The sequence below is a fragment of the Leptidea sinapis genome, chromosome 47 (genome assembly GCF_905404315.1).
Source record: "Leptidea sinapis chromosome 47, ilLepSina1.1, whole genome shotgun sequence".
In the NCBI taxonomy this organism is placed as follows: domain Eukaryota; kingdom Metazoa; phylum Arthropoda; class Insecta; order Lepidoptera; family Pieridae; genus Leptidea; species Leptidea sinapis.
This window is the reverse complement of record NC_066311.1, coordinates 7433342-7455469: the sequence shown is the minus strand read 5'-3', so window position 1 is coordinate 7455469 and position 22128 is coordinate 7433342. Positions and strand designations below refer to the sequence as shown.

Below are 22128 nucleotides of genomic sequence, written 5' to 3'. Positions count from 1 at the left end.
TCTAAAGAGAGAGCTAATGGAATTATGAATCGATTGGTCTCGCGTCGTACGAGTGGTCGGTCGCCCATCTCACTTATTTCATTATCATCACACATGGGTTGGCTTTACGTGGTCGTTGTGTGTCTACATCTAAAGGTAAATACTGAACTAATACATTGTCTCTCTAATTGGCTTGATTAGAGATCGAGTGTGTGAAACTTGATGTTGAAAGGAAGTCGATAAATGTTCATTATTTATATAACATGCTAGCTGAGCCTTTCTGCAATCACAGTAAAAAATTCAATGAATTCGTTCGGGCATATTAAAACAAAGTTTTCATTCGAGATTTGTTTTTTTTTACATTGCTTTAGTTTGTGCAAATTGTAGGAAAAACTTTGTAATCTTTTCGTCGCTATTCTCCATTGATGCATATCATAGGTTTTATGTACCGTACCTACTTCTATTCTGATTATTTTAATAATGAATTTTTAATAATATTTGAAACATCTCAACTAATAAGGTCCGTAGTCATTCAGTAATTCGTTATCAAAATCAGTATTTCTTTATTATTTAGGTTAAAAATTATTTTATTAAAAAAATTGCAGTCAAATTATGAATATAAACATTGTATCATTTATTATTTGTATAAAATCTGTTTCAATAAAATATTTTGTGTATTATGAAGTAATATTAAAAGTTTTCAACTTAAAGGCAATAAAAACAATGAAAAATGTAAAGTAATTAAACTTTACCACACAAATTATTGAGTGCGTATAGCAGATGATTAAATCCACGCACACTGTAAATAAATGAAGGCTTTATAGGAATATTATAATATTATTGCGTAAAGATATAGTTACTATATTATTATAAATCTATACTATAGTAAAATATCACCAAAGTTAAAATTATACCAAGTTGCATTGAATTTTTTTAAAAAGGAATACTGTGGATTTTATAAATAATATCGAATGCAAATATACTTTTTAGAATTTTTGTCTTATTCTGTTTGTCTGTATGTCTCTCCAGACAAACGGAAAAATTAACTTCTCAATAGACTTACTTCAAATTTTACGATAGATAGCAGACTTGTTTTTGATGCTTATAACGTACATACATACTAATGTATATGAGACAACCTAAATTTAGAAAATTTATAAAATTCTGTACTGTAAATTTATCTTCCTTAAGAATATTAATGTCGATAACAAGTTCTTCCAGCCACCACTAATAAACATTCATAAAATCCTACCTCCCGATCAAGTCCTATTTAGTATCCATTTTAATATTATTATGCTTCTCTCCAGTAGCGTGTTTCTCGAACAATAGAGGGAACCCATTGTTACCGGTATTCTCAAACACGGAAATATCAAAAGGGACCCAAATGAAATGAAATTTCCACGGAAATCTAAACGAGACAATAATACTCACGCGACTTTAACACCTTTACTGCCACGAATCAACCTTTTCCGACGAAAAATTCGGTTTTGACTGAGCTGCCTTCCATCGCTCAATATATCATAGATAATGCATTATAATAAATAAGTACTCGTCACCTAAACGGATCAGTTGTTAATCAAATAAGGATAAAGGCATAAAAGGCATTTATTTTCTCAAAATTGATTCCTTCAGAATTCTTTTTGATGTCATTTCTCATATACTAGACACTACTACCGCTTCGGAAACAAATGACGCTCTGAGAGACAAGAAGCAAAAAATATATAATATTGTACTGTCATTGCTATTGCTATAAAATAATCATAATCTTGTCCCAGGCTGTCGGATCACTTAGATGTTCACCTGTGGAGTAGTAGGATGTACGTTTTTTAATAAAACATTTAATTTTATTTATAGATAATGCCTGAATAGTGGCTGGGACTTTATAATAAAAGTGTATATATTTACCCTTAAAGCTATTATGTATCTTATTAGATCTTTGTATCCCCTTAGCATACATCTAGGCTGAGACTCGGGTCTCCAAGGACTTCAGAAGAAGCCTGAAGAGACGAGATATAACGTATCAGAATCGGTATTAATGAGTTTTAAAAATACAATATTTTTCTTTTTCCCGAGTAACAAAAAAACACAGTCAAAGCCATGTGTTATAATTGCTTCTAATAAATATCTCATTAATATTGTATACAGTGAAGTGGCAGGGACTGTAATTAGCAGCTTAAGCGGCGCACGGAATTGGATGTCATTAATTAATAATGATCAAGCAATTATAGCTCTACGATATACTGAAATTATGCTATTAATTGTTTGACAGAATTTCTGTCAAAGTGAGTCGTAAATTAATCAGACTGTACTTATATTTTTACATCATGTGCTGGTTGATTAATAATCATTCACTTTCATAGTTACCTTTCCTTAGGTCCTTAAAGACAAAAGTCTTTTATAGAGCTTAAAATTAGATCATTTATACGTCTAAATAGACTATGACAGATGTGAAAACGTCAAAAAAAAGACATTAGAACTAACCTCTGTTTTGAGCAATTCACGCACACTAATATAAAGTTTCATACAAATCGCGAGTGTAAGACGTAGCTTGTCACGCACACATCTCTCATACTCTGATTACATAAAACTAAAACTATCATTACGGGGAAGCGTACCAAGAATACTGGCAGCATTTCCACGTTGGATAGCTATGCTGAGCCGTTGACTGAAATAGCTGCCAGCGCTTGGATTTCCAGTAGCCTTATTGAGGCGCGAAGACTTTTTTTCTTTCAAAGATAATATATGACTCACTGCAAACAACATATTTACGATGCTTGCTGTCTTCGGCAGTCGAAGCAGCAGGCCTCAGCACCAATTGACGTAACTTGGACATGGGAAGGAGGCAGAGTGTCGACGCAATTCGCGTCCCACACCAGCGCCCTTCCCCGTGCCCAAGCCACCAGCGTCATTCCATCAGGACGTATATTGGACTGGTATATTAAGAGCGGCAAATGCCCAGCGGGTGACTTCATTAATGGTGGCGTGACGACTGGTACGGCTTGCCGATTTTATGCAGGATAACCCGTGACGCCCAACAGCATCTACCTGAATGCCTCATCTACATTGATGTGGTAATTTATTTAATGAATTTTGATAACATCGTTGAATTATCGTAGAACGGCAATAGATCACTTTCACGTCATTAAGTATTATCATTATCACAACACGACCACAGCGACTATCATAATATCATTAATCATTAAGACTATCATCTTATTCATATTTGTGGTTGAGAGACTAAAAAGGTTATTTTGAAAAATCATTTTGGCATGGACTATTTGTTAGAAAGTCCATAATAAATTGCTATAATTTATGAAGATAACTTTATAAAGAATAGCATTTTTTGCAATGCTTTACAGACAAGATTTATAGGTCCTGTATTATGAATGATTACATTATTTTGTGTCGTATCGAGGCAACAAAAGCCCGAAGTTTTTATTGTCTGTCAGTAAATGGCAGCGCTTAAAAGAAACACCTGTTCTATCATTAAAAATCGTTTGCATTACTATGCATATAAATTGATTAACTGATTAATCATTTTATATGCATAATTTTTTTAGGACTGTTAGGGTTAGTATTTATCTGGATCAACTATACGAGCTTTTACACATATAGATACCAGTCTTATAAAGGTCGCAGAGGGGTTTAAAATATAGATTGTTCAGTGTAACCTCCAAAATGACGAATAGACAATGCGTCTTTACCCTCACCCGAAGACCTCGAAGAAACTAGGTGTTTTCAATAGAAGTCTGTATTACTACGTTACTAATCCGGCTCGAAGGACCATATAGTGGTGAAGGAAACAATAATTAAATATTTATTGACAGCACAAAGTAACCATTTATAGTATGTGGAAATATTATAAATGTGTAGCTGCGGTGCGGTGTCGCTGCTGGTAGTTATGAAGTAACTGGGTGACGTGGCACTGGAGAGTGGGTTGATGACCGTTGCCTCCCTTCAATCTTCAACAACCTTCGAGCCGGAAATAGTCACTTCTACTTCTAGGTGGCCCACATTGATGAGACTTAGAGATGTGACGAGCGCAATTGTCGTGCCGCTCAGAATTTTTGTTTCTCAAGAAGCCTGCACTGCATTGTAATGGGCAGCGCGTAGCAATTACCATCAGCTGAACGTCTTGCTCGTCTCGTCCCTTACTGTCATAAAAAAATGGCATTTAACATGGAGTACACACACTCTTGTTGGCGAATTCTACCAACACACGACACGCCACAGTCACAGTAGACATATGTATTGTCTATTGTGCCACAGTTAAATTATCACCCCCACCGTCTGGATATATGGCGTACCTCCACTGTCCTTCCCTCTGAGGTGTTTGCAAGTGGATATGACATAGATACATTCAAAAAAGCGCGTATAGGGCCTAAAAGGCAGGTAACTCTCCCGTGATTCTGTGCTGTGCAAGATAATATAGGCGGCATTGATATGTATCATCAGGAGACCCGTATTCTTGTATATCCTGTAAATTGTATAAGAAGGAGGTATGCAAAATGTAGGCAGAGATAATCTTTGCACTCTTCGGAGATCATTTGTTGTCCTCAATGATAAATAAAAAAATCAGGTATGTTATATTAGACCTGTTCTTTACGAATTATAAATAATTGTTATTGTAAATCTGTGTCGTTGTATTGTTAAGGTATTCAAAAATAACTTTTCAAATATTTAAATTATAAATTTTTATTCATTTCATAACTTCATTATATTCATTTCATTACCTTATTATTATAATAAAACTTTTGTTAAAAATAACATATTGCTGAAATTGAAGAGCGGAGACACCTGGTACAGGTATTATTTGCCTAAAAGGTGACTTCAGCCACTAGTTCGTGTAAACTTATAATATATTTAAGAGAAATAAATTATATTATAATTATTGTTTTGATAGTTATAGTAACATTTAAATTACAGATAGTTTCCAGCACGTGCGATGCTAAGGTAATTGTTGAAAAATATCTTCAAATGTTTTTTTATAATTTTATTAATTAAGTTCAAGGATTCCTAAGTATGAATGTAACATTGAATTATTTATATTTTTCCTTCGGCTATGGTCTTCCTATGAACCAATTGCATTTTTATTTTATGTATTTTAAATTTTTTAGACACACAGCATAGAATGACTAACGATCAGCATGACATGGGACAAGTAAAATTACTCGCAACTTCTACTATTAATTAATAAGTAAAACACAGTTTATTCAGTTAAAGTTTGATTAATGATAATATGACATTAGAACTTCTTACAGCCTGGGTTGATTACGTTACAGAAATTATAGATATATACTTCAATACAGCTATATATAAATCCATTGATCTCAACAAACCGATGGCCCCGGTTTCGACGAAATACCGATTTGTTCCTGTTTCGCCCCGGGTTTTTGTCCCACATTCCTGTTTCGCCCCACGTTGATTTTTATTCCTGTTTCGTCCCACTTTTTAAAATGTTATTTTTGTACAGCCAGAAAAAAAAAGTTAATTACAACAATATTCTATATATATATAAGAGCAATAGCAAAAATTTTAATTAGTTAAAAGGCTCCTGTTTCCATTAATTGATTTCTGGTATTGAATACTAACTTGTTGAGTTCATTAATAATATTTAACGTCAAAAATATGATTTTTAAAATAGTTTGTATGCTGTCCGTACAAAACATGTTGTAATTAATGGCCGGGGCGAATAAAGAACAAAAAGTGGGGCAAAACAAGAATAAAGTAACAAATTATTCAATATTTTTATTTTCGAGACGAAACAGGCATAAAATCTGGGGCGAAACAAGAATTTTTTGTGTGGGGCGAAACTTTGCGGGGGGAAACAGGAACAAATCGAAATACCACACTTTGTCTTAATTGGGTTGCACGAATATATATATATAATATAATTTTAATCTCTGCTTTATAGAATGATATTTTCTAAAAATAATCCAAACAATTACAGCCAATTGGTTAAAAAGGACCAAAATCCTTCTTCCAGTTTTAGAGACATCTATATCCTATATTTTTAATACTTACTTTAAGCAGAAAAGCCTTCCGAAATCGACAGTGTCCTGGACACTAGATATTTCATATACACCATAACCGAAAGTGCCGTACGGCACACTATTCCCTCACCAAGTTCTGACACTTATTTATTTATTTATTTAGATTCACCAGTGGTAATTACAATAATACATTTATAATTATTATTATTATGCTAATTTACAAGGGTCTTATTACTAAATGCATTACCTTTTAAGGTGAATACCGCATGCTAAATTATATTGTGTGAAATAGTTACATAAAATAAATATAAGTTATAAAACAACCATTCTATAATGTAATGAAATTAAGAAATTAACAAAATCTACTAAATAAGTCAAGATAAACGTATTAAACAAATCAAGAATACTTATAAATTTTTTTATAAGATGTTTTGTTTATAAGATGATTAATTTTACTTGGTCTTATAGCTTGTATCAATAGCTTTCAGGTACATTCACTCAAATCATCCTAATTCATAAACATTTTCTTCGCGTATAATAATAATATTTTTTTTGACACACTTTTTACACAAATTATCTTGCCCCAAGTTAAGCACATATAGCCTGTGTTATGGGTTACAAGACAATGATATATTTAATACAATATACTTACTTCAACATACATAAATTCATATAAACATACATATGAACATACATAAATACATTTAAACTTGCATGGCCTAATGACTTTATTCTAAATATTCGATGGCACAATTTCTACTACCCTCTTGTCGGGTATTCATCTAAGAGTTAAGAATCGGTCTTCAAAACATGAAAAGCCAGCTTTTAACATTCAAAATCAAATATTTTTATTCAAAATAGGATGTGACATCACTTATAGAAAGTCAAAAAACTACCACCCATTCCAAAATGAATGCCTCAGACCTTAGAAGAATGGGCGCAACAAACTCAGCGGGCTTTTTTTTCTTTTTTTGTTTTTCTTTGTTTTCTTTTTGTTCATTCCGTTCTGTAATAATAACGTGTCCTTCCATAACTATATCTATAAAATTTGTGCCCTACTACTCGAAGGTAGTGAAGTAACTGACATCCACAGTTCATCTGTTTGCAAATGGAAATCTTGTTTATATAAATTTCTTAATTAGTTTAAATTGTTTAAAGAAATCTTAATGTACCCTTAACATAATTATTCAAGTCTATTTGTCCAAATATCTATTTTCTTTGTGTTTTTATTTTATAATATTACATTATCTAAAGCTAGTTCTCAAAACAACACTTTGAGTTAGTATTGACGAACATGACTTAAATATACACAAAAAAACTGTTAATTCTTTAATTAAATACACAAGAGTCGTAGTAATACTACTTTTTATTGTTATTTCAATTCCAGTGTTCGGGAAGTAACTGCACTTCAGGGGTAAGTCGTATACCCGACGATATCTGTCGATTTTTTTAAAGCTATGTCGTATATTTGTAGCGATTAAATTGTGGCGCCTCAGGGGATTATTGCATATATTTTGTGTTTTCTTTTATGACAATAAGGGACGAGACCAGTAGGATGTTCAGCTGATGGTAATTGATACGCCCTGACCATTTCAATGCAGTAACGCTCAGGATTCTTGAAAAATCCAAAAATTCTGTGCGTAATAATTGCGCTCGTGACCTAGAATCATAAGATGTTAAGTCGCGTTTGCCGCGTTGCGCCATTCAGACCGAAACACAATAATCTTTACACATTGCTGCTTCACGGCAGAAATAGTCTTATCAACCATTGTTTGCAAGTGTCAAGACATAACATTTAAACAGTTTCTTAATTTTAAGTGATATACCTTACTTCTGATATTAAATATACCAAATTAATTTGTACTAAAATTTAAGGACGATGCGGGACTCGAACCCGCAACTCTAATGTTCCGTCCGAGTGCTCTTAGCAACTGAGCCAATCATCCGAAAGAGATATAATCCGTAAATCATGGTATGTTTGTTCAACTCTCAGGTTGTGGTTCCTTCTACAGGATCTACTTTACAGTTATTAAATTGCTTAACTTCAATATTATATAGCATATTAGGAAATTGACTTGAGATGTCGCTCATTCAAATCTAAATAGTTATTTTTGTGTGATTTTTTAATTAGAGGTATTGTTACTTAAATCAACTTTAGCATTGGCTTGAAATGTATTTTCTAGAGAGAAAAACTGGAACTCAATAAATTAAATACATAGATGTCTTTTAATTAATATTATTTTAGCAGGGAAATAGTATGATCCTTTTAGAATCTTCACTGATATTTTTTCTTGGAAATCTGTGAATAATTTACGCATTATTCTAACATTTTATTTCTTACTAACTGACCCGACAGACGTTGTTCTGTATATTAATAAATTAAATAATGTTTTTATATGAATTTGTCAATAATATATCATAACATCAAAAATTACTTCGTAAAATATGCATCCTGCTGTCGTAATGAAATTGTTTCACAGCAGAACTGTCAAACCGTGCGTCAATATATTCTCTCATAGAAATTATGTATGGACACATCAAAGGAAAAACAAATTTGTTGTTTTTATTTAATTTAGCAGCATTTTCCTATTTATTCACCTTTTAAACCTTCTCTGGACTTCCACAAATAATTCAAGACCAAAATTAGCACCGATGTGCAGTCGTTCTCGAGTTTTAGCGAGACTAACGAACAGCAATTCATCTTTATGCATATAGATGATAGTAAATCTAGATTACTAGATATGTCATATACAGATTTAAATTTCAGATGGCAGATGACCACCGATGCTACGCACATGTAAGTTTGTTATAATAAAAATGACATAAGTATAAATAAATGAACTAATAGTTATCATTATACAAGTGGTTTTTTGAGAAGAGTGGTGATGGCCAAGTCGGAAACTACGAGAAGAAAAGACGAAAAGTCGTGAAAGGAGTCATACCCTCGATTTATAAGAAACCAATAACTGTATATTTAGTTTTTTTAATTTATTGACCTTTGGACAGATACAAGACTATACATCCTGTACTATTAAACCAATGGACTCTGTTGATGATAAGGATCAATCTTTACCTATGCACAGGATGTCTGCTAGAATATGGGTACCACAACGGCGCCTATTTCAGCCGTGAAACAGTAATGTGTAAAGATTACTGTGTTTCGGACTGAAGGGCACCAAAGCTAGTAAAGTTACTGGGCAAATGAGACTTAACATCTTATGTCTCAAGGAGACGAGCGCAACTGTAGTGCCGCTCAGAATTTTTGGGTGTTTTAAGAATCTTGAGCGGTACTGCATTGTAATGGGCAGGGCGTATCAATTACCATCAGCTAAACGTACTGTTCGTCTCGTCCCTTACTGTCATAAAAAAAGAATCTTTGCAAAGAGAAATGTATTACTAAAGATGAAACGAAATACCAAATTTGTTGTTTTATTATTTTACAGGGAAGAAAACTCACCTCCTGTTCAAAAAAAATAAAAAAGAAAACTTATTAAAAATTTGAAAGTGGAATTCCATGATGATCAGTATTCAAAAAAATATGTTTTTCGAATACTGATCATCGTATTGAATTTTTTGTGTTGGTTTATGTACATTGAAAGAACTCCAGAGAACTAAAATTTTATTTTATGATTGTCCCCATTTGTTAAAATCCACTACATTTTATATTTGCTATGGTAACATTTTGTAGTATACAGAGTAACTCTCTCGAGTTTCATAGTCAGGCAGTTCTGTTGCCTTGTGTTATCCAGGTGGTCTAATGAGTCCTATACAAAATAACTTATTATTATTTATTCTGCCTTTGGGTTTTTCTTTTATTTTTGTTCTTTGGAGGAATAGATCCTGTATCCTGATATATCCTGGGTAAGTAATCTCTGACACTCATTTTTGCCATTCCATATGGATGATATTCGTTTCATCCTTTGACGCACGCAGTTTTTTCGATAGTTTGGTTGTACATGCCAGATACGCTTAAACTGCACTGCAAGCAGTATCCGTAGCTGCCAATTGATTGCTGGAAACGTCGTCTATTTTTCCAACTCTGAATGTTCATAAAGATTTTTAGTATTTGCCGGTGATATAGACGGTGTAACGAACCACTGCTTATAAATGGAAGTGGCGTGAATTTCTGGGGAAAGGTGTTTTTAGGTTCGAAACTATTCATTTTGAACTTGATTCTTACTAAGAAGCATTGTCTGTTATTTTTAACCAGTGCTTGTTGCCAGTGAATACATACGGAACGCAGACGTGGTCGCTAACTATGGGCCTAATGAGGGAACTCGTGGTTGCTGAGAGGGCAACAGAGAGGGCTATGCTAGGAGATTCCCTGCGAGATCGAATCAGAAATGAGGAGATCCGTAGCAGAACCAAAGTCACCGACAAATCCCAAATAATTACGAAACTGAAGTGGCAGTGGGCAGGACACATAGCTCGACGGTCAAATGGCCGTTGGGGCAGTAAAGTCCTAGAATAACGATCATGTATCGGAAGACTTAGTGTTGGTAGGCCCACAAGGTGGACCGACGATCTTGACTAGATCGCTGGAGGAGGTTGGATGGGGGCAGCGCAGGACCGATCGTCATGGCAAACCTTAGAGGTAGGCCTTTGTCTACCAGTGGGCGTCTTCCGGCTGAAATGGAATATGACTTGATCTTCAAGTCGCAATTATGATTAAATATTTAATTACTGTGAGAAATTGTTCAGTTTACGTATAATTTTCAGTGCAAGGAAGACACCTGCGAATCACAAGTAAGTTCATTGTCTTATTTTAGGCCAACGAAACTCTTATTCAAAAGGCGTAGTCCCTGACTCATGGAAGTCAGCCTTTGTCCATCCGATCCAAAAAAAAGGAGACAGTTCGGATCCGGCGAACTACAGGCCTATTGCTATCACCTCCCTGCTCTCTAAAATCATGGAGAGCATAATTAGCCGCCAGCTTTTAGTATACCTAGAGGATCACCAGTTGATCACCGACCGACAGTACGGCTTTCGCCATGGACGGTCGGCAGGTGATCTTCTGGTATACCTAACACATGATAACAGATGGGCGGCGGCTATTGAAAGCAAGGGGGAAGGCCTGGCAGTTAGCCTGGATATAGCGAAGGCCTTTGATCGTGTATGGCACAAAGCGCTCCTCTCAAAACTTCCATCATTTGGGCTTCCCGAGAGCTTGTGCAAGTGGACCTCCAGCTTCCTCACTGGGCGTAGCATACAGGTCGTTGTCGACGGATATTGCTCGAACCCGAAGCCCGTGAATGCTGGAGTGCCCCAAGGCTGTGTGCTATCTCCTACGCTGTTTCTTCTGCATATCAATGATATGACACCTCCAAAATACATTGCTATCCGGACGACAGCACTGGTGATGCCGTATACACGGGCCATGCAGATCTCTCTCGGGAAATCGTCGACCAGTGCCGGGAGAAACTTGTGTCTTCTATCGAGTCCTCTCTCGAGAAAATCGCGGAATGTGGTAAATTGAACCTTATCCAATTTAACCCCCAGAAGACTCAAGTTTGCGCGTTTACCACTAAAAAAACCCCATTTGTGGTATCACCGCTCTTCGAGAACACTTCTCTTAAAGCCGCGCCTAGTATCGGAACACTGGGTCTCGAAATCTCGAGCGATTGCCAATTCCGTGGCCATCTGGAGGGCAAAGCCAAATTGGCTTCGAAGAAGCTGGGCGTCATCAATAGAGCACGGCAATACTTCAAGCCGGCCCACATTCTAGCGCTCTACAAAGCGCAGGTCCGGCCACACATGGAGTATTGCTGTCGTCTCTGGTCTGGCGCACCCCAGTATCTGCTCGATCCATTTGACCACGTGCAACGTAGAGCAGCTCGAACTGTCGGGGACTCAGTGCTCTGTGAACGGCTGGATCTCTTGGCGTTGCGTAGAGACGTCGCATCATTGTGTGTCTTCTACCGCATTTATCACAGGGAGTGTTCCGAAGAGCTTTTTAACCTGATTCCTGCCGCCAAATTCCACCTTCGCACGACACGCCACAAGTTAGGATTTCATCCCCACCATCTGGATGTGTGGCGGTCCTCCACAGTGCGGTTTTCAAGGAGCTTTCTCCCTCGTACTACAAAGCTATGGAATGAGCTTCTTTGTGCGGTGTTTCCGGGACAATACGACATGGGTACCTTCAAAAAAAGCGCGTACACCTTCCTTAAAGGCCGGCAACGCTCTTGTGATTCCTCTGGTGTTGCAAGAGGATGTGGGCGGCGGTGATCACTTAACACCAGGTGACCCGTACGCTCGTTTGTCCTCCTATTCCATAAAAAAAAAATCGAGAAAAAAAGTCAAATGATTACATACTTGGGATTACATTTTTCAATTTTGAAATAGGAGTATAAGGGAGAGTACTGAACACCTGATGTTAAGTGATCACAGTCTCCCACATTCTCCTGCAACGGCAGAGGAAGCACAGAAGATTTGCCGGCGTTTAAGGAATATTTACGCTTTTTTGGGAAAATATTCTTGTCATATCATCCCGGAAAACACAAGGAAGCTCATTCCACAGTTTGATTGTACGTGGCAGAGGGTCCCTTGAAGACTGCTCTTCAGAGAAATGTTATGTGCATCCTGATGGTGATATCCAAGTTTATGGCCTCCCGACAATTATAGCAATTCGATAGAGCTGTCTCTTTGCACAGCTCAGCTTTGCAGAGTTCTAGAATGTGAGCCGGTTTGAAGTACAGCCTTGCTCTGTGCTATTTATATCCTCCATTTTCGTCAAAGCTAATTTTGACCCACCAGTTTACCTCAGAAGAAGCAATCGCTCAAGATTCCGAGTCCGACACTAGGCGACTCATTGAGGAGCGTTGTCGAAGAGTAATGAACTAATAATAAGACAAATGGTTTAAGTTGATATTTTATAATTAATATTTTTCATGAAAAATTTCATTCGACAAAAAAATTGATTTGTACCTCAATTTAACGCTTAAACTAAGTTTTGTGTTCCAAACATTTTCTCAGTGCGGTGGAGACAAGTGTGTGTCTACGGTAAGAACTATTACGATTTAACTAATAATATTAACTCTGTATTACACTAATAAGTATGATCAATAAATATTGCTATTCTATACTTTTAAATAAGATAATATTAATTATCAATATGAATTTTTGTTGAACTTCATTATCTACGAAAAAAAACCACCATGCGCAAATAAACGGCCTTCATGCTGCAACGCATATGCAGTAGCAGTATCATTTTTGTACTGATGACTGCTTGTCTAATAGTCTTATTATCTCCAGCTGACTGATCCTTTCAAAAATACTGAATATAGTGAACAACACAAAGACAGCTATTAAACATATGCATTTAAGGTTTTACAATATTACTTAACGTAACAATATAAAAGTACTATTATATCAGACCTTTGTAGTGTACAACTACAATGAGCGGACGTGTCGGTACTTAATTTGTATGGCAAAACAAAGTTTGCCGGGTTTTTGTAAAGAGTAAATGGTATGAACTAACTAACTAACATGGAATTTTAAAGCACGTTATAAATTATTACATAATACTGAAAAAAGGAAATTAATACATAATAATTAATTAATTTTTGCTTGCATTTGGTCACGAACAGACGATTTTACTCGCTCCACGTTTTCGGGGTCCCTCGACGTTCTAGGCCGGCCAGATCGACGTAAATCCATTGTTGAACCCGTCTTCTCAAACTTGAGCACCCATTTTTTAATTAACACACCTGATGGAGCTTGATTTTTGTGTCGTATCTTGAAATGATTGCAAAACTTTCGTTGAGCTAAGGTCGCAGAATCGTTGTTTCGATAGTACTCGCGTACACAAAATGCACGTTGACACTCTTGCAATGCGTAACCCTTCCACCCCCCTCCGCCGCCGCTGCTAGACGCGGCAACCGATTCAAATGTAAACGGACTTTTGGTCCACCCTGTACTTCTAGTTCTTTTTCTACTTCCATTTTTGCTTGCATTTGGTATTGTATTAATTTCCTTATCCTGGACTATCAACTCGAAAGCGGTCTGCTGTCCTTAACGTGCCAAGATAATGATGTATTAAACCGCATTCTCAAGACAGATTTAAGTCTACATTCCTATAAAATCTAAATGGTGCAGGAATTAAGGCCTCAGGACCATGCCACTGGGTTGCAGTTTGCAAACGAAATGGTAGAGCGATTCACCAGTTTAACAAACATTTTTTTCTCAACAAGGCACACTTCCACCTAAATGGGCATGTTAATAGACAAAATTGTCGATATTGGAGTGACACTATGTTATGGTGATCAAAAACCCCTGCATTCCAGCCAACCAATCCAGTAACTCTTGACGAATTAAAGGATCGTATTCGCACAGAAATCCAAAACATCTCAACAGAAACATGTAAAGCTGTCATCGAAAATTTCCGCTCTAGATTGCAGCAATGCCAGAATAATGAAGGATTGCATATGGATGATGTGATTTTTAAGAAATAAATTCCCCTTTTGTTTACTATCGAAAACAATAAACAGTTTTGATCTACTGTAATTAGTTTTTTTTTAATCATCATTCTAATTATAAACGGACTTTTGGTCCGCCCTGTATTTAGTGAGTATTGCATAATATGTAGGTGAATATTTTTTTTTGAAATGAAAACTTCTTTTAGCGCGGTATGCATATTTTTAGATGAGATAAAATCTCTGGACGCGCGACACCGTTACGAGACGCAGCTATAGTGTGTGCATATATGCATGTACATATAGCAGACCGCGAACGCGTCCAGATAAATAAAAATTAGTACCAGGCAATCAAAGTTGTAGAAGAGGTGGTCTTATGTATGATGCGAGTATACCTTAATTTATTCTGACGTCATTCGCACGAAATATTACTACATAGATACCAGAAGAACATAAATATGGTAGCGGTGATAGCGTAAATAGAAGATGAACAATAGATGCATCTGGATGCATCACTAAAATAACAATAATAACGTGACAGAGACACATAAACTAGATTGGTATAGAGAGTAAGCGAGATACATTACAATATTTGCTATCCCTTTCGCGTATGCGATTTTTTTGCTTGGACCCAGTTCATCGGCTCCCAACAAACAATGGTTGCCATGGTGATTTCAGTTAATTATTAAAATATGGGACGTTGTTGTCCATTTCATTGTACAAATCGTCCAGAACGAAGAAGGCTGAAATACTGTTGATATTGAAAAATGCCAATTTTCACAAACATGAAATCTGTATTTTAAAAGTAAAGCGCAAGAATATTTCTGATAGATGGGGGTAACATTTTGTTATGTTGTAGTTAGTTGGAATTTTAGGGGAATCGAGGAAACTGGGTAAACCTTGCTATTTAAGAATACTTAAACGAACATAATACTAGGGACTAGATACTTTAACTATGGCTTACTTTATACAAAACAAATAGGTACACAAATATGTAAGATAACCTGAATTTAATAGCTATAATAATAACAGAAGTATGAAGTAATTTCGAGAAAGATAAAGGATAGGAACAGGAAGGAGAGGAAATAAGGAGCCAGGTTGCATTTCGAATTTGGTTTGAACAGGCGTGGCGATTCAGGAAGTGATCCTGGCAAGCAAGGTATGTGAGACGTGGCGGGCACTGGCCACGTGCTCGCTGCCACGGTTGCAGTAGCATATGGGTCCTAGTGCACTTAACACATCGAACGGTCCAGTTGCAGCAGCATATGGATTCCGGTGCACTTAACACACCGAGCGCGTCGGTTGGAGCAGCATATGGGCCCTGGTGTACTTTACACATCGAGTGGGCTGGTTGCAGAGGTATATAGGGCCCGGTGCACTTAACACATTGAACAGTTGGCTTGCAGCAGCATATGAGTCCCGGTACTTAGGACACCGAGCGGGCCGGTTGCAGCAGCATATGGATTCCGGTGCACTTAACACACCGAGCGGGTCGGTTGGAGCAGCATATGGGCCCTGGTGTACTTTATACATCGAGTGGGCTGGTTGCAGCGGTATATAGGTCCCGGTGCACTTAATATACCGAGCGGGTCAGTTGCAGCAGCATATTGGCCACGGTGCACTTAATACATTGAACAGTTGGCTTGCAGCAGCATATGAGTCCTGGTGCACTTGACATATTGATCGGGGTGGTTGCAGTTTCTTCCTCATCTTGAACCTATAGTGCCATATTTGTTGTTCTGTTTGAATTTGTAAATCCTCACCTTTTGCTTTTGTGATTTCTCATTTAGCCCAGGTATCGTAAAACAAACCAATTAGCAATTATTCTAAATCATGTTCTCAAGTATTTAATCAAGTGATACGAAAAGCAAAATTCATGGCTGCAAAATTAGGTATTTTCTTTTTTGTGTGCTCTTCTTTTGCTGTCCGTGGAAAAGGTCAGAAACAAAATAAAATCATACATTTTGCTTGATTTCAGTGTACTGGCATAATGTGCAAATCAAAGGTATGTTAAGTAAAATATAACTTAAATATATTTCAATATGACACAGTTATATTTTAATAAAATGTTTCCTCATGAATATGTTTTTCATATAGCGAAAAAAATTCAATTTGAATTAGCAGATTTTTTTTTAAAAGCTTATGACTGATGCAACTAAACCAATATTTATTAATATTTTGTGTTTAATCTCTGTTATATTTGGATGATTTCTTAAATTTCAAATCGTATAAGCAATGGTATGTAGTTATTTTAATTGTAAGGATCTTAGATAATTTATACGTCAAGATAGTCTCTTGCTGTTAGAAAACCGATAAAAGCAGGCCAGGAATATTAGTTTAGTGTGCGTGGTAAGCTACGTCTTACACTCGCGATTTGTATGACATTTTGTGTTAGTGTGCGTGAATTGCTCAAAATGGAGGTTAGTAATTCTAAACTCATTTTTTTTCGATGTTTACACAGCTTTCATAGTCTATCTAGACGTATATATGATCTAACGTAAGTCACGGACTAGTAAAAAAATAAGGACTCCGTGTCACCTTACATAACAGTGTAGCACCAAAACAAGCCGATTAATGTGTACAATACAGAACCCGCACACGAATTGTCACCGTCTTTGACAGATCAGTTTGCGTCTCAATAAAATATTTTAAAAATGCTGTCGTGCGTTGTGAAAAAGTGTAAAAACGATACTATGTAAGTATTTGTGGCCATATATGATTATTTAAGAGAGACAAAATTGTGTAACTAGTATCCCCGCGTAACCGCATACACACTAGCATAACGGTGCTTCACTTGCTAATATCACGGCGCGGAGTTCTTTTTTTTTTACTCAACCGTGAGGTAAGTATAATAATTTTTATATACAATTTCAGTGCACAGGGAAACAATGCGTTTCAAATGTAAGTTTCATTTAAATTAAAATATCTGTACTTAGCTGAGTAGTTGTATGTGCATTATGTCGGCTATAAAACTTTGTGTAACCTTAAGAAAGGAATTTCATGGCCTAGTGGTTTTCATACGAGCTTAAAAGTAAACTAGAATATTAAATTAAATTAATATGCCATCAACAAATTTCCGGGTTGTTCATATGGCTTTTTTAGAAGGAACACTTACGCTTTATATAAGCTTCACTTTTATGTATTGATATTATGGGGTATCCATATATCTTATATCTTTAAACGAGCAATTCTTGCTTAAAAATATATAATCTGAATCTCGGAAACGGCTCCAACGATTTTAATTAAATTTAGTATACAGGTAGTTTCGGGGGCGAGAAATCGATCTAGCTAGGTTTCAATTTTAAAAATGTAGTTTTATTCGTGTTTTAATGAGAAACAGCTACAATAATATAAGAATACAAAGGTAAATTTCGCCACGTTATACAAGTCTATAATAGCTGAGGTGGGACATTGGGTGATTCGAAAAGCAGAAGACCCCGGTTCGAATCCAGATGTCACATTAGTTTTTTTTGTTCATGTTTTGTACTTTCTTAAAAATTTAAGCAAGGCTCGTTCGTCCAGGTACATAATATATAATAATAAGTATAATTCTTTTGAGAAGTGGTTGTATAGACGCTTCTCTAAATTTCATGGACAAACAAGGTAACGAATGAAAAATTGTATAGAGGAATGAGAAAAATATGATATAATAAGGAGGATCATTGAGGGCAAAATAGAGGGAGGCAGGAGTAAAGGCCCTAGGAGAAGTACACGGCATGAGAACATTAAATCTTGAATGGGAATTCTGAAAGCTGACGACACGAAAAAAAAGGCTAAAGACAGAGAAGAGATGATTGCAAACATCTCTTAGAGAGATATGGTACCCGAAGAAGAAGATCTATATAAGTATCGTCAATGTGTCTTTTGAGCATTTTTGTTTTGTGTGAGAGATAAGTAATTTAATATGTAAAGGGAAGCTTTAAAAATTGATTTAAAAGTTTTAAAAAGAAGTAAGGAGACGGTCAAGACGTCCACCTGATTGTAAGTGATGTGCCCTGCCATGTATGCCGCTCAGAATTCTTGTTTGAAAACTAAATTCTAGGCATTATCGAAATTGCACTTGTCACTTTGAGACTTATGATGTAAAGTCTAACTAGCTCATTAATTGCACTAGCTACGGTGCCCTTCAAAACGAAACACAATAATGCTTGCACATTACTTCTCTTTGACGGAAACGAAGACGGAATTAACGGAAAACAGAAAAATGATTGTTAAAAGATTGATTAACTAATTTGTTGTATGCGCCATCTATTATCGTTTTTATAAATTATTTCAGTGTGACCGTGTCTTCAGTGGGATTTATATCACAATTATTTCAGTGTGAACTTTTCTTGCGTGGGATTTATATCACAGAGTAGGAATGGATACTTAAGTATTAAGTAATATTTATAACATTTTATTTTCAGTGCACAGGACTAAGTTGTACGTCCTTGGTAAGTTTAGATAATTAATGTAAGTTAACTAAAGTAAGTAAGTAAAGCTAACACTCATCAAGTTGATATTTTCGTCAGTTTAAATATATTCTGAGCATTTATTTATTATTCAATGTTTGTTCAGAATTAATATCGCAATAAATACCTCAAACTGTGTCAACGGAAACTTAGACAATAAGTGGCGTTATTCTGAAACAATAGATTGGATTCCCAATGGCTTAGGGTACCAAGTATTTTATGCACATTATATTATTAGCAAATGAAAGGGTTTGCTAAGAAAAAAAAAAAAGCTTTTTTAATAATATTTTTATGCCATATTATTTCTTACAGTCAAAATAATAAGTTAAGGTATTTTTCAACCATATAAAAATTTTTATATGGTTGAAAATTATTCAAAAAAGCTTCAAATAACTTCTCACACCATAAATCTATTGTAGTAAATTATGTTTGTGGTGGTGTCTTTTGAGAGTATAGGTGATGATGATCACTCACCATCAGACTAACTGCAGGAGACGAGACGTGCAATACTTTTTACTGTTGGTTAGTGATACGTCATTCCCTATACAATGTTCTTGCTCGGAATTCGTGAAAGCTTTCATTTCTGAACGTTCATCACTTTGACACATAAGTTAATTTTAAGTCTCAGTAGCTCATGAATGTCATCCGGGCCCTTCTAACCGAATATAAGCTGCTTGTACTCTATGTATTTGGCGTGAAGGGAAAACGCGTCGCTGTAGTTCCTATCTAGCTGGAATACAGTGCAAAGTAGCTTCTCTCCAGTGAATGCTCGTATGTCTTTTCCATCGCTGGCTGGATTTCCCTCACAATTCGTGAGATAAGTTCGTGATCAAAATCCCGACAAACTACACTTTCGTCATCGTCCGTCAGAAATTTACCATCCAGTAATTTTGCCAAAAAGCAAGAAAAGAATGATCGCTGTAGAAAATTTTGTACGAGTCTTAGGTACAGACTATAGCTGATGCTCTATGGTACTCACACAGCACTGTTTTATCTAGATGATATTATGTTATATTTGTATAAAATTTCTCAATTTAACCTGGACTCCGCGCCGTGATATTAGCAAGTGAAGCACCTTTATGCTAGTGTGTGTGCGGTTACGGGGGATACTAGTTACACAATTTTTTCTCCCTTAAATAATCATATATTGCCACAAATACTTATATAGTATCGTTTTTACACTTTTTCACAACGCACGACGGCATTTTTAAAATATTTTATTGAGACGCAATCTGATCTGTCACAGACGATGACAATTCTCGTAATGGCCGCCTATCGGCCTGTAGTAGTGTAAGTGTGTGCGTGGGGCTATATTATATTTACACGTTAATCGGCTTGTTTTTGTGCTACACTGTTATGTAAGGTGACACGGAATCCTTCTTTTTTTACCAGTCCGTGAGTTACGCTATTCTTTGGACAAGGAATGCTATACTTTTGTGATACAGTCTTTATATAGTCTGATCGACCGCGATCGAAGTTGACCTGTTATAGTTAATAAATCATGTATTTTTTAGATGCAATTGCTAATTGTGACAGTAATCACGACCATCATGTTCACGAAGCACAATTATTTTCAAGTATCCAAATGTTTTGAGACATCTTTAGTGTTAATTCCGCCAATATTTGTCTTTTAAACAATTTGACACGTGTTTCGCCTCTACACGAGGCATCCTCAGGACATGTTGACTCGCCAAAATCTGGCACGAGACTGATTGATATGAGTCATAAAGAGAATTTAAAGAAAACTCAAAACATTTGGATTATTATGGATATCCGCAAAGTAACGCCTACTTCAATAAATTTTCTTAATGAATTCAAGGTTGATGCATCTAATATACGATAATTTATATTTATCTAAACAGTTAATTCGTAATTACTTTTTATGAAATAGTTTAAGTGTATTATTTAAACACGACTCATATATTGGATGCAGGAGGTTATCTACAGGAATGACAGTAACTATTGTATATATCCATATCTTTAATATGGTCTGTATTGTATACTGTATACTTGGTTGTTTCTTTTTGTAATAAAGATTATTATAATTATTTTTTCAATACAAGATGCACTGTATTTTAACGTTGGTACGACATGGGTACATTTAAGAAAAGATTTGTAATCATCGTACAGACCAGTAACGCTCTTAGTGCCTAGCGTTAATTCCTCTGGCGTCTGGCATTAATTAGGTATCAGTTAAACTGCTCGTTTGTCCCCAGAAATCCGTTGTTAGATCGGTATTTTCTTTGTTGTTCTCAATAATATTAATATCTTGTGTACATTGATATACTTTTTTTTGACAGTGTGATGGTGATGAATGCCAGAAGTTCGTGTTGCTGTGGTAATCACCATAATGAATATATTAATCACTTATGTATTAATTACACAATAAATAAATAATTACAGTTATCTGTCTTTTACTCCCCTCATCTGCTAGGCGATTTTGTCTCAATATTATACCCATTGCAAATAGTAACTGCTCTATAAGACTGCCCAAATAATCGAAAACAAATCGAATTTCATTCTACTTTGTTTACGTTAGTTACTTTTGTAATTTAATCATTAATTCTAGCTTTTTCATTAGCATCTGAAGGTACACTTCATAAGATATTAAGAGTTTGAGAATTGATGAGTAAAAGAAAATGAATGTAAATAAGATAAGTATCGTATAACGTAGGGAGCCTTAAATGTTATGGCTGTGGAATCTTCAGAAGGTGCCGCAAATTGGGCATATCTGTCAACTTGAGAAATCTTGCCTACGTTTACCAGTCTGAGATATATGCCATAATAGAATGTGCGGGAATCATCCTCAATAAAGGCTACTTCGGCAAGTTATTTATATCCACACAGATAGTCAGGCGGCTCTGTCCGCAATAGACTCTCAAAGCTTGTAGACAACTGCCTGACTATACTTAATACTCTGGGAGGAATAAACAGAGTAACACTTCGATGGGTTCCAGGACATGCAGGGATCGAACAGAACTTGCAAGAATTGGTGCTTAAAGCACTCAATTTGGTCCTGAACCCTTCTGTGGTGTCGCACCTCTCAATCTTAGGTCTCAGAGATTGCAGAGCGTATAGATTCTGTAATAATGCAGATGAAACCCGTTACACATTATCTCTGAATGTGGTCCTTAAATGCGTAAACGTAGCATCTCTTTGGGAAGGCCAATTCTTCAACCACTTGAGATTCGTTAGCTCACTGCAAAAGATATAATAAGATTCATGAAAATAATCAATTTTAGCCATATACATTGGTCGCAGTGAAACAGGGCTGCACTGAACTGTACCAAA

The 22128-nt window shown here is 35.9% G+C and overlaps 1 protein-coding gene across 6 annotated transcripts; it reads left to right on the top strand.

Moving 5' to 3' along the window:
• The first annotated feature begins 17 nt into the window (after positions 1 to 17).
• Positions 18 to 21243, top strand: LOC126978201 (keratin-associated protein 5-4-like). Of its 6 annotated transcripts, XM_050826977.1 has the most exons (11): positions 18 to 135; positions 4906 to 4932; positions 7360 to 7386; positions 8740 to 8769; positions 9810 to 9833; positions 10692 to 10718; positions 12948 to 12974; positions 16365 to 16391; positions 17261 to 17287; positions 18793 to 18819; positions 21138 to 21243. In XM_050826977.1, the coding sequence occupies exons 1-11, from the start codon at positions 25 to 27 to the stop codon at positions 21177 to 21179; spliced, it is 396 nt and encodes a 131-aa protein (XP_050682934.1). In that variant the 5' UTR covers positions 18 to 24; the 3' UTR covers positions 21180 to 21243. The 6 variants fall into 6 exon arrangements, with proteins under 6 accessions (XP_050682934.1, XP_050682935.1, XP_050682936.1 ...); XM_050826978.1 differs by lacking the exon at positions 9810 to 9833; XM_050826979.1 differs by lacking the exon at positions 17261 to 17287.
• The last annotated feature ends 885 nt before the right edge of the window (positions 21244 to 22128 follow it).

Excerpts from the sequence above, each read along its gene's own strand:
- LOC126978201 (XM_050826977.1), top strand. The coding sequence starts at position 25 with ATGAATCGATTGGTCTCGCGTCGTACGAGTGGTCGGTCGCCCATCTCA. Across the intron at positions 4,933-7,359 it reads CCAGCACGTGCGATGCTAAG|TGTTCGGGAAGTAACTGCAC; the intron begins GTAATTGTTGAA and ends TTTCAATTCCAG. Across the intron at positions 16,392-17,260 it reads GCATAATGTGCAAATCAAAG|TGCACAGGGAAACAATGCGT; the intron begins GTATGTTAAGTA and ends ATACAATTTCAG.